The following is a 13,094-nucleotide window of genomic DNA, read 5'->3' as shown; positions in this document are numbered from 1 at the left end:
TAGGCTAATAGTAGTTTTTATGTTGATCAGAAACAAATCTAGCGATACGTTTGGTCAATGGGATGCTTTTACTTTACACTAATTTTGTTAAACCTTTCCAAAATAAGGAGCATAAACGTAGAAATAATAACTTCGTAGGGATGCTAATTTAGCGGTTTTGACCAAGAACTAAGCTTATCTCAACACACCTTTATTTGCCTTTTCATTTTTGACGAAGACGATTTCCAATCTTTCAATCAGGGAAGCCTTTTTATTATCATTATCATCAAACACAAGACCAAAGCTACCTTAGTAAACCAATATTTATTCACAAACATGTTTGCTGCCTTTAGTAGTAGAGTTAAACCTCTGGAGTAATATAAATTATTTATTAAAAATAACGTCAACAAAAGCAAAGAAAGACTAATAACAAACTGTTTTTGTACAAAATATATATTGTACTGGGATTTCTAACCTGACATAGATAATTTGATTCTGAGTTTGTTTAAATATTATAATAATTTGTTTTGTATTTGAGCTTTTTAGGGACTTTTTAGCGACTGGTTCGGTTATGCGCAATATTATATGCCTATTTAGTTTTCAAACCAGCTTTGTTGAATTGTGAATGTGTATACTATATACTAATGTGTATTTGGAATACGCTATATTTATTTTTTTAATCTAATTTATTTTTATAAGATATACCTTTACATTACTTTTCCTTATTATGTGACTTATTTTTATATGTGTTATCAATGGGACCGCGTCTTGTTGTCCCTCCGTCTACTTGTACCTCGAGGCCTAATATCCATAAGAATAACATATACATTTTTAATTTGAACTTGTTGTAATATTCTCCGTGACTAATACCGTACAAAAACACTTTATTATACTCAATTACTTGTTTTTGTAAACTCTGAATTTATTTATTTAAGATAATTGTTTAAAGTTGTTGTTTAAGCTAGTTAATGTTAGTTTTCTATAGAAAGGTAGAGTTTAAGTGGAAAAAACAATGATAGCAGATCTTGACAAGAAATAAGGAAAACCAAAGTGTAATATGGATAAGGACTGACCAAGGGACACAAGTACGTTGTTGTCAAGAACAGGGGGTTCTCAATGAGCTGCAGACAAGCCAAATTTTTCCTGGCTTTTGTAGCAAGTTGTTTATAATAAATTGTTGTAAGATTGTATGATTTTTAAAGAAATAAAATAAATCTCTTAAACCGGTGACAAGTTGAAGGGGAGATACAACTAGCCGCAGGTACAACTAGACGTAGGTACAAGTAGGCGTAGGTACAACTAGTCGTAGGTACAAGTAGTCGTAGGTACAAGTAGTCGTAGGTACAAGTAGACGCAGACGTATGAGGTACAAGTAGACGGTGACGTTCCCGACTAGTTGTACCTGTAGATTTTTAAGAGGTACAACTAGACGTAGAGACAACTAGACGTAGAGACAACTAGACGTCCGCACCATCGTCAAGTTGTCTCTACAGCTTTGGACGGGATACAACTAGACGCCTGTCACCAAAATGCAGCAGGTACAACTAGACGCCGGTACAAGTAGACATCGCCCCCCGGTTATCTGTGAACATTCACATTGGGCCGCTACACCCACTACTCCAGCCGGCTTGTATACCCGCTACCGGCAGCCAGCCTTCGCCGAGGGGGTGCCCGGCATCCCTCGACTTGTACACGGCAGCTGGGCAAGTGATTAACTGACCACGACAAATGCCGTGCATATGTGAACAGTCCCATATACTTCTTCACCCCATTGCCGGTTAAATGTTAAAAAATGTTTATCATGGAAGGTATTGCTGCACCAAGTCAAGCGAGAATTAATTTGATTTGTACAGTAGATAAACTGTCAGACTCTCCATGTGAAAATTTTACTTTAACACAAGAAAAAAAAGTTCATTTTATTTTTGAAAATCTTTCAAATGAAGAACTAGAAACATTAAGTGGCACACAAATAATGAATATAATAAAAATGATTCAATTTGTTCTCGTCATTTTTGTTACTTTTTGAAATATTAAAAAAAATCATGATGTGACCCATTTAAAAACATGTGGTATCCTTGACAAAGATTTAAGAGTAATTTCTTTAGAGAAGGTTTTCATGATAGTGACGAAGATATTGACAAAGAGTTTACAAAAAAATTACTATAAATTTACTACAAAAACAGGATGTATTTGGTTTTGTTTTACGTTTAAATCAAGTTGTTTTCTTTTGACTTTGACGTGTAATAAAAATGTTAATACTCCAAACCCCACTCTTTATTTTTATAACATTTGAAAGATAATTGAGCGAAGCTCTTATACGTCGACTCTTATGCATTTCGTAATACGCAAACTCCTCCTAGACGGTTGAACCAATCGTTTTCAAATTTTGTATGGTGATAAAGACCATATCGGTGAGTGCCAACATCTATATGGCGTTAAAAAAGTCTCTCAGGAATCCGCCCCACTGGGTCTCAAAGTTTCAATGTAATCCTTATGGAAGCAGTATTTTAACATTTGAAAGATAATTTTAAACACAAACACACCAATACACACAGACACTGGTCACATTCACTGGTATAAACTATGGTTACAAACATTGATAGTGTATTAAATATGTCATAACATTTTATTTTTAACACATAATTTAATATTGAAGTTTGATCTATAAAAATTAAAAATACATATTTTTTTATTTGTTATTGAGAGTGGTAAACTTATAAATTTTGCATTAAATGTAATTGTAATTTCTTGTCAAGCTATAATAAGCCTTTATTTAGGTAAAAGTAATGTAGGATATAGGACGATTTAGTTAGGGCTTTTTATAAGTAAAAATTTAATTCATACAAAAATAACAACTTAAGGACCCAATATTTTGTTTCATATTTTTAGATTTCTAGTCATTTGTACAGACATGTATTAAATTGATGAACTTTTTGTATTATTTAAGTTCATCATACATATTCGGCATCAAATGAAATTTTTAGCTTAATCAAATTTAGTTTTTGACTTTCACGTGTAATAACAATGTTAATACTCAAAACCCCACTCATGTTATTATACCATTTGAAAGATAATTTTATCCTCTTTCCAGTGATATATGGTTTTATAGGTTTATCTGGAGAGAGATTTTTGTTATCAAACCTTTTGTAACTGGATGTTCCAATTTCGGAAAAATCGAATTATTTGTATTTAGGAATTTTTTTTAGGTGATAATAGGTAATAGTTATCATTTTAATTGTATTATATGATTCTGCATTAAATTTTGGATATATGAGTCAAATTTGAGGCCTCTAGCTTAATAATTGTCCATTCTACATAGAAAGACGAGAATACATGCACGCTCCCTTAGCATCAAATTGGACCTCGGAAACTAAATTCGCTCAAAACTTCAAATAGCCATATCTCTGAAACCGTTTGACATAATGAACTGAAATTTTGGATTTTATCCTATCTAAATGTCTAATTTATGTGTACAAATTTTCATGAAAATGTGTGACTAGTGGGTGACAACCCCCGGATGACTTGACATGGAATGGCCCTTTTGAATACTTTTTCAGTATATTTTATAGATATTGCTTTACTTCTAGGGAAGTTCTGTTGTAATATTGACATTACTTTGATCACTAATCACACTATTGTTGCTGTCACAGGTGGGATACAAAGACCAAGGCCAGGAGTACACACTCTATCTTGTTGCTGCTAGAGACCAAGACAGAGATGACTGGATCAATGCTTTGCGCTCTGGTCAGTAACAGATAATAGATAATTGTTCAATATTTTGATTTTTAGTTAATTTCACCGATAGGGTAATTAGCTATTACCGTTCAGTAAACCCCCTCCTATCCAACCTTGAGTAAACTAACTAACTTCTTAGAACATCCCTTCTTTCATTTCTGACCCTATCAGCAGTTCACGTGACTTTCTGACTCAAGCTGGAGCTCACCTGATTTCCGTCTTCCTAATTTACACTATCGCCGAATGTTTTGCAAACATTTTTACTCGATTTGCAACGACAAATGCTGCCGAAAGTAAACCACCAGCTCACCCAGTACATGCTCGCCCATGTTTGCCAAACATGCTTGCTGGTGGTTACTGATATTTTAACTTGCACTTGCCTTTGCTCATTTCCTTTGACTGGTCCCAAAAACCGACAGAAAGTGGAGCACAGGCGAGCACGAAACATGGAGATGCGAACTATCCCAAGTGTACGCAAGTAGACCGGATACACGATCGTGCTCGCCTATATTCGGCGATTAGTGTACTAGCATAATAACTTCTGACCCTATTAGCAGTTCATGTGTCTTCTTTCTCTCTAATCACTTATGACCCTAGCTCACATGACATCCGTTTCCCTAATCAATTGTGACCCTAGATGCAGCTCACATGACTTCAGTTTCTCTAACCAATTGTGACCCCTAGATGCAGCTCACCCGACTTCCGTTTCCCTAATCAATTGTGACCCTAGATGCAGCTCACATGACATCCGTTTCCCTAATCAATTGTGACCCTAGATGCAGCTCACATGACTTCAGTTTCTCTAACCAATTGTGACCCCTAGATGCAGCTGCTCACCCAACTTCCGTTTCCCTAATCAATTGTGACGTTTCCCTAATCAATTCTGACCCTAGATGCAGCTCACCCAACTTCCGTTTCCCTAATCAATTGTGATCCTAGATGCAGCTGCTCACCCAACTTCCGTTTCCCTAATCAATTGTGACCCTAGATGCAGCTCACCTGACTTCCGTTTCCCTAATCAATTGTGACCCTAGATGCAGCTCACCTGACTTCCGTTTCCCTAATCACCTATGACCCTAGCTGCTGCTCACCTGACTTCTGTTTCCCTAATCAATTGTGACCCTAGCTGCTGCTCACCTGACTTCCGTTTCCCTAATCAATTGTGACCCTAGATGCAGCTCACCTGACTTCCGTTTCCCTAATCACTTATGACCCTAGCTGCTGCTCACCTGACTTCTGTTTCCCTAATCACTTATGACCCTAGCTGCTGCTCACCTGACTTCTGTTTCCCTATTCAATTGTGACCCTAGCTGCTGCTCACCTGACTTCTGTTTCCGTAATCAATTGTGACCCTAGCTGCTGCTCACCTGACTTCCGTTTCCCTAATCAATTGTGACCCTAGCTGCTGCTCACCTGACTTCTGTTTCCCTAATCACTTATGACCCTAGCTGCTGCTCACCTGACTTCTGTTTCCCTATTCAATTGTGACCCTAGCTGCTGCTCACCTGACTTCTGTTTCCGTAATCAATTGTGACCCTAGCTGCTGCTCACCTGACTTCCGTTTCCCTAATCAATTGTGACCCTAGCTGCTGCTCACCTGACTTCTGTTTCCCTAATCAATTGTGACCCTAGCTGCTGCTCACCTGACTTCCGTTTCCCTAATCAATTGTGACCCTAGCTGCTGCTCACCTGACTTCCGTTTCCCTAATCAATTGTGACCCTAGATGCAGCTCACCCGACTTTCCGTTTCACTAATCAATAATTGTGACCCTAGATGCAGCTCACCTGACTTCCTGACTAATCATCTCCCTAATCACTTTGTGTTTTGGTTATATTGTTTCTGCATTACTGTAAATGAGTTAATTGCTTTTGTGACTCATGTTTTTGCTCACCTATGACTATCTGACCTTTGCATAGGCACCACAGAGGGTCATTAGAAGGTTCCTTTTATGTGGTTTTTGTTGATGCCAATAATAAATCACTAATTTATACACATTTACATTGAGTTATAAACGTTTTTGTCTAAAAACGTACAAAGTAACAGTGTTTTTGTAGTAGTCAATCTGTATCAGTAGCCCTGATTTCTTCTCTGCCCTCTTATTCGTAATAAATGTTAATACGGATATGATGCATTATAAAAGAATAAAGCTTATTCATCTTGTAAAACAATACTTTGTCTGGAATGAAACCAACCATCAGTTTGGACATACTTAAATTTTGTTGCATCCTCAATAATGTTGCTTGTTTGTTGCAGTGTGCTGTGACAACGGTTGTCTGAGTGACAGGTATCACGTAGGGTTGTGGAACGGCAAACGCTGGACGTGTTGTCGCGTGTCCACACGCTCTGCCACCGGTTGCGACCAGGCCTCGGTCTGGGCCTCCAGCACTGACAAACCTGACAGCATCATATCTCAAATCGGTGAGTTGTACATTTTACTTGCTCTTCATAACCTTGGTTCCTGCTATTTATGGTGTTGGTGTTTGTGACTCAATCTGAAATTCAAAGTCTATGACAGCATTATATTTTCTTGTGGCATTCACCTGAAAAAGGGTGTAAGCTTGACTCATTTGCTTGTCCAACAAACCCAATCAGTCGCTTGGTTTACAGGATCTATATTTTTCTATAGATTATACTTAAGAATTTTTTAAATATTTATTACAACTGACAAAACTTTTATTTACAACTAGCTATACATTTTTCTTCCTGGATAATAGAAGACCACAATTCTAGCTATACATTTATTAATTGACTCCCAACAGAAAATTGCCAATATATGAAAGAAATGCAAGAAGTGACATGCAATGATAAATTAGCAGTTCCATAAAATGCAACTATCGTTACGATATACATTATAAATAACTATAATATGGGAACATAACTCAATAAAAACAGCTGAAAACTAAGCATGTCATGTTCTGCAGGCTTGTAGACAAAACTTAAAATAATAGCCAAGGAGTTTGGTTAAGAAGCATTGTCACATTAAGTAGATGGATTGAAGTTACATAGAGAAAGTATTCTTCTTCTGTTCTTAGCAGTTTTATTTTGTATGAATTTGCGGAGATTGATATTGGCTATAAACGATTCTAACATGTCTGCCACTGCTTCAAACTCATTCAAAACCATTTTAATGTTATCCCAAAACTTGATATGCATGAGAAAAACAGATTCTAAATAGGTGTTGAACAAAGTTCTGGCTCTTTTGTGAAGCATTGATACAACTCTCGTATTTTGAACAGGTTTTGAAACAGTTTATTTAGGTGATGTAGAAGATGTGTTTTTTTTTTTACTTTATTGCACTTAGTCTCACATTGCAGCAGCTGATAGTTAATGTCGAAGCCAAATTTTATTTCGGTGACCTGTGCTTCAGCTCTTGTTATTCATTAGAATCACTGCTGGGCTTTTCACTGAACAACTTTCTGATGGTTTATTGTTTTTAATTTAACGCCACAAGTTTCTTCGTCATCATTTTACACAAAATCACACTTGTGTTTTACTTCTGCCTTTTGGTTGACTTTGTGAAAACTTTGACAAATCTCTGTATAAAAATCTAAAGTTCAACTATCTTTAACATTTTTCTTTGCATCTTCTATTACCCTTGGTTCATTGGAAATAGCTCGAACTTTTACACTAGTCCAGGCATTATTTGCTTGGTTAAATCTACCTTTATTATTTTTATTGGTATCCAAGGAAGGGTTTCAATTTACTCCATGAAGTATTGCCTTAATTGCAATTCTACATACGTTAGCTATTCTAAAAGAGAAATGTAAATGATTTAGAACACATCTTTCACACAATACTGAAATCCATGAAAAATGTTTTTGTTCATGCAATTTGATTACAGTATTTATATTTCATAAGTTTATCTCTTGATTCTAACGGGCAGGCATATCTTACTACTTAAGAAAGCACTTCCCTCAAAGTCAGACAACCAAGTAATAGAGAAGTGTCATGGATGATTAATTAATCACTATTGGTATTTGGTATATTCAATGCCAATCAACAAATCAATAAGGAACCTGACAAGTTCCTGAGGTAAAAGGAATCCATCATACGAGAGAAAATGGGCTCTGGTATAAGTTATATTCAGCATCAAAATTACATTACAGTAATTATAAAACCTTATTACAGATGATACTTTAACCTTACTTGATATTGTACTGTTTTTTCCAGCATGTTTCAAGTGACAGATCACTCATCTTCAGTGGTGGCTAGGAGGTTTAAATAGTAAAATAAGACCCAATTAAAATGGTGTAAAATTCCAAAACAATTTCCAATTACAAATCCAAAATAATTGAATCAAAATTAGTTCCAAACTTGTAGTATTTTTTGGCTCTTTTCATTTGTTGTGAAAAAGAAAACAACAAATTAAAAAACGGTTGTCCCTGGCTTTTTTTATTTACTCATATACAATTTAATGAAAATCTTAATACCACATAATTGTTGTTTACACAGCACAAGGTTCTAGAGAGCCGAGTGTAGGTCAAGCTTGTTTACTGGAGTTTCCGCTTAGTTCACCAACTACAAACTCTGGCTCCAGGAACAATACACTATTTAGCTGCTCCACCTTGTTTCATTCTGCCACTGTCAGAGTTATGGGTAATTTTCAATGACCTACTTTGTTGAGGAGGTTATTGTTGAAATCAGCTGAGAAAAATTAATAAATGTAGGCCTACACTTGGCAATTTCTTTAAACCTATTTCTGTTTGTCAAAACAAGTTTGTACGTGATTATATTAACGATATTTGTGGTCAAACCTCAACATAGCCATTGACGGTAATTAATTTTGCCAACATTGGAATAAGCTCAACAACTTGCCTTTTGAGTTTTACAAATATCAAAATATAATGCTACGACCATGACCTAATAGAACACATGCCTTCAGACAAATAATTCCTCTCGCAGTCTTCTCAGAACATGGCTTAAAGCTAGTTTTAATTAGAAACTCAATAAATCATATGTATCTTGCCAATTTCTCTAAAAAAGGTGGGAGTCTGAACTCCATTAGATAACAATAGTAATTAATAGTTATAGCTTGTTGCACCTGATCTAACAGACCTAGAGTTTCGGTTTATTTTTTTATTTTAAAGAGGGGTCTCTTAGTGAATTCCTGGTGGGTAAATATTTTGATTCAAGACCTATTTAATTTTTAAACAGTTTTTTCCTTTAACAGTTTTTTTCCTACAGGAAAAAAAGAATTTTTATCCAAGCGACCAAAGCAATAATTAAAATATCCTTCCACAGGGAAATATCCTTTCAGGGGGGGGTTTAGTATAAATAAGACATCCTGTAAATTTCATGGCTCTACCTCTATTATTTGTTTACATATCCAACATCAAAGTCTAAAAATGTGCGTTTTCGGAAAATCAATAAAATCTAAAAATCAGCGGCTTTTCACATTTTTTATACGTTCCTTATTTAAGTGTTGCATGGCGATGATGAAATGTTTCCCTGCTCTCAGTCCTAGATGCTCAATAACTCTACACTTATTGGAATAGGTATCCATCATTTAATGACAAAACAGCATCATAAGCTCCAGATTTGAGGGTATTATGGCCAACAAATCTTCTTTTAGGGATTCTTGCCCAAATTATATTATTGACGACTTGTTTGGGTTTTTTACTTTCCCGGCCAAGCATTCATGCAATAACTCTGAGTTCGATAGAAATTCGAAAATAGGCTTTTCCATAACAATTTCTGGGAGATGGAAGTGTTTATCTTGATCATACTCCTTACCTTCTATCAATGCAATAGTAAATATGCACCAGGTGTGAGGTTCTTTAGGGCACAAATCGTGTGAGGATTTCATTACTCAACATAACATGGTAATAAGTCGTCCATACAGCGGATTTCATATAAGTTAGGCTGTGGCAATTCCTTCTGATTTCTAAACGTAAAACAGTTGTAAATTATCTATAGCTGGATTTTTTATACTGCCTTTCCCCAACAACGATTTACCATCGACTAGGATGGTCTTTTAAATTTTTCAATTCGCCTAATCGCGTACCAAACCAGTTCTCTTTTGGATATGCCTGATACACTCTAATTTCTTGATTTCAACTTGGTCTCCAGAGGGCTTTGATTCTGAAACAGTCTTGAAGGCATGGGAATCTCCATCCCCAAGGTAGTCTACATAACGTACAGTGCAGAACAGATCTCTTGAAAATTTGTTTCACCCCGTCACACTCCCTTGTTCCCGAGTAGTTTGCCATACAGCTTTCCAGGTGTAGATACTCATAATGTTTGGATAGATTAGTGATGCATCAAATGACTGCAAACTTTAATGTTCAATATACAGTAAACTCCCTCTTATCCGGACACCTTTTAACCGGACATCGGTTTGACCGGACTACACTCGGTAGAAGTGACATCTCTTTATCCGGATAATTTTTATCAGCACATCGGTTTAACCGGACTAGATTGGCAGGAAGTGGGCGGTACTGAAACGACTGTTCTCGTTTTGATTTGAGACTAGTGATTACGTGTCTAAATACAGGGTGACTGCCGGGAACCGGACGAATTTGCAACAGCTGTTACATTGTTGCTACACGTGCTAGGGAGATTGAGGTTATGTCATTGTTTTGAGTGAGCTTTACCATTTTAGTCACGATGGATCAGTGGTCAGTTCAGCATCGTGTTTTTGCATATGACACATTTATTAAAAATGGCGAATCCGTTATCAAAACACAGCGTATCTTCCGACGCCACTTTAATATTGCGCGAAATGACACGGTTCCAAGCCGGAATACATTGCTAAGATGGGTGCACAAGTTCAGAACAACAGGAACAGTATCAAAGAAAAAGCCACCCGGTCCAGCAAGAACAACGAGAACACCAGACAACATCGCCACAGTGAGAACTGCTTTGATGAGGAGCCCGGGTCGCTCTGCACGAAGACACGCACAAGAGCTACGCATGAAACGCGATTCTGTCAGTCAGAATAATTTTAAAATCAGATTTGAAATTTCATCCCTACAAAATACAGGTGGTACAGCAACTGAAAGAGAGGGACTATGGACAAAGAGAAGATTTTGCAGTACGTATGCAGGTGTTGTTTCTGATAATCCTGATGTAATGATGTTAATGAGCGACGAAGCTCACTTCCACTTAAACGGTTCAGTGAACAAACAAAACTTACGATATTGGGCTCCTGAAAATCCATGTAACTTTCATGAAAAACCACTCCACTCTCCAAAAGTAACGGTTTGGTGTGCTGTAGGCCACTTTGGGATAATTGGTCCATATTTTTTTGAGGAAAATGGAGTCACAGTGACAGTGAATTCTGCACGCTATGTTCACATGTTGGAAACATATCTCAAGCCACAACTTTGGAGGCGAGGAATAAACGTGAAAAATGTTTACTTCCAACAAGATGGGGCCACAGCGCATACTGCCGCTGCATCGATGCGAGTTGTGAAGAAGATGTTCCCTGGCAAGTTGATTTCACGTTTTGGTGACGTTCCGTGGCCGCCGAGGTCACCAGATTTGTCGCCCTGTGACTATTTCTTATGGGGGTATTTGAAAGCTCGTGTCTATGTTCACAAACCACGAACATTATTGCAGCTAAAAGATGCAATCACCGAAGAGGTGAATTTGATTGGACAAGACATGTTGATGAGAGTGCATAATGATTTTCTCCAGAGGTTGGAAACCTGTATCCAGGTTAACGGCCATCACATGCATGATATCATCTTTAAGAAATAAACCCAAACTAGGATAAAAGGTTCCATAAAACATATGTTTTTTGAAATGGTATGTTTTCACCAATATATATTCAACAATTAAATAATTTTACTATATAAAATAAGGTTGTACTATTCATTTAAAAAACGTCCGGTTCCCGGCAGTCACCCTGTACAATGCTCTCCTAATTTTAAGTCATATACTGTATAGAGTATGCATTTAAACGGTCCGTTTTAACGAGATTTTGGGACGTTGGTTTAACAGGAAAAACCGTTTTCTGGACTGGCCTCGGTCCCGAGGAGTCCGAATAAGAGGGAGTCTACTGTACTAAAAAAACATATAATGTTATCAAGTAAAGTTAATTTTTATCATCCTTAGGTTATATAAAACAGAAACCTTCATTCAGTAGATTAACTGCTGGCCTTTTAACTGATTAACTTTTTGATGGTTAATTGTTTTTAGATTTAACACCACAAGCATCAACAAAGCCTTTACACAATATCACAGGTTGTTATTACTTTTGTCTATTTTCTACTTTGTGAAAACATAAAAAAATCACTGTATAAAAATCTACAGTTCAGTAGATTTCAGTTTCTAGTTCCTTTTCTTTGTTGCTCTGGGTATTTTTCCTTGGCATGAACCTTTACACTAGTTCCAATACTATTTGCTTGTCAGTTTCTATTTCCTTTTCTTTGTTGCTCTGGGTTTTTTGCTTGGCATATGAACCTTTACACTAGTCCCAGTACTATTTGCTTGTCAGTTTCTAGTTCCTTTCCTTTGTTGCTCTGGGTTCTTTTTCCATGACATGAACCTTTACACTAGTTCCAGTACTATTTGTTTTTCAGTTTCTCTTTCAATTTCTTTGTTGCTCTTGGTTCTTTTTCCTTGGCATGAACCTAGTGCCGTTACTATTTGCTTGCTAAATCTAGCTTTATTATTGTTATCTGATTCCAATAAATAGGTGTTAATACACTCCATGAAGATATCAATGTGTGTGAAATTGAGGACTACTCAAAAACTATTCTAAAAGTTAAATGTGAATTAGTCAATGAAAATTAAATAATTTTTGAACACTTATTTTACATAATATTAACATCCTTTGTTAAGCATCAATTGATGATAATTGAAAATGTTCCTATGTTTAATCAACAAGAAGATTCTAAAATAGTTGAGGTTTTTATGAACTGGATATCATTTAATTTACTGTATTATTATTATATTTCATAAGCTTATTCCTGGATGCCAACAGCCACTATCTTATTACTTGGGCATGCACTTCTATCAAAGTCGGAGAACCAAGTAATAGAGAGTTGACATGGACAATTATTTACAGTAGAAAACATTGAGATGAATATATAATTTACAACCCTATGTCAGGATTCATCAAGGCCAGCATCAGCTTGGAATGATTACCCAGATTAACTCTTGGATATTGTAATGTTTACATAATAGTCTGGGCGTCGACCCATTGTAATTAACGATGACCTGGAAATTTGGGTGGACAAAGGTTTTTTGACTGATTCTGACTCAATTTTTTGCGCTGATTACGAATATGCCGGGTGCCACCTTGGCACCCTTGGGCAAACGCCGCCATATTGGGAAAATGGCGGCCAAAACTGGTTTTTCGATAAATACTCGAAAACGGTTAGTTTTAGAGATATTTATGTGGAGACATAAAATGTAGAGCGTAAAAAACTAC

The 13,094-nt window shown here is 36.4% G+C and overlaps 1 protein-coding gene across 4 annotated transcripts in view; it reads left to right on the top strand.

Moving 5' to 3' along the window:
- The window catches only part of LOC128985460 (tyrosine-protein kinase Btk29A), a 90,240-nt gene that overhangs the window by 50,358 nt on the left and 26,788 nt on the right, over nucleotides 1-13,094 (top strand). For all 4 annotated transcript variants that reach the window (XM_054404951.1, XM_054404950.1, XM_054404954.1 and 1 more), the window contains 2 exons: nucleotides 3,630-3,723; nucleotides 5,969-6,133. In XM_054404951.1, the coding sequence (XP_054260926.1) occupies nucleotides 3,630-3,723; nucleotides 5,969-6,133 (259 nt within the window). The remainder of the gene's footprint in view (nucleotides 1-3,629; nucleotides 3,724-5,968; nucleotides 6,134-13,094) is intronic.

Source organism: Macrosteles quadrilineatus, unplaced genomic scaffold (genome assembly GCF_028750875.1).
Source record: "Macrosteles quadrilineatus isolate MER2022 unplaced genomic scaffold, UCM_ALF_1.0 Scaffold_2__2_contigs__length_208266976, whole genome shotgun sequence".
Lineage (NCBI taxonomy): Eukaryota > Metazoa > Arthropoda > Insecta > Hemiptera > Cicadellidae > Macrosteles > Macrosteles quadrilineatus.
Note: the sequence above shows the minus strand (reverse complement) of the source record. Positions and strands in the feature narration are given on the sequence as shown.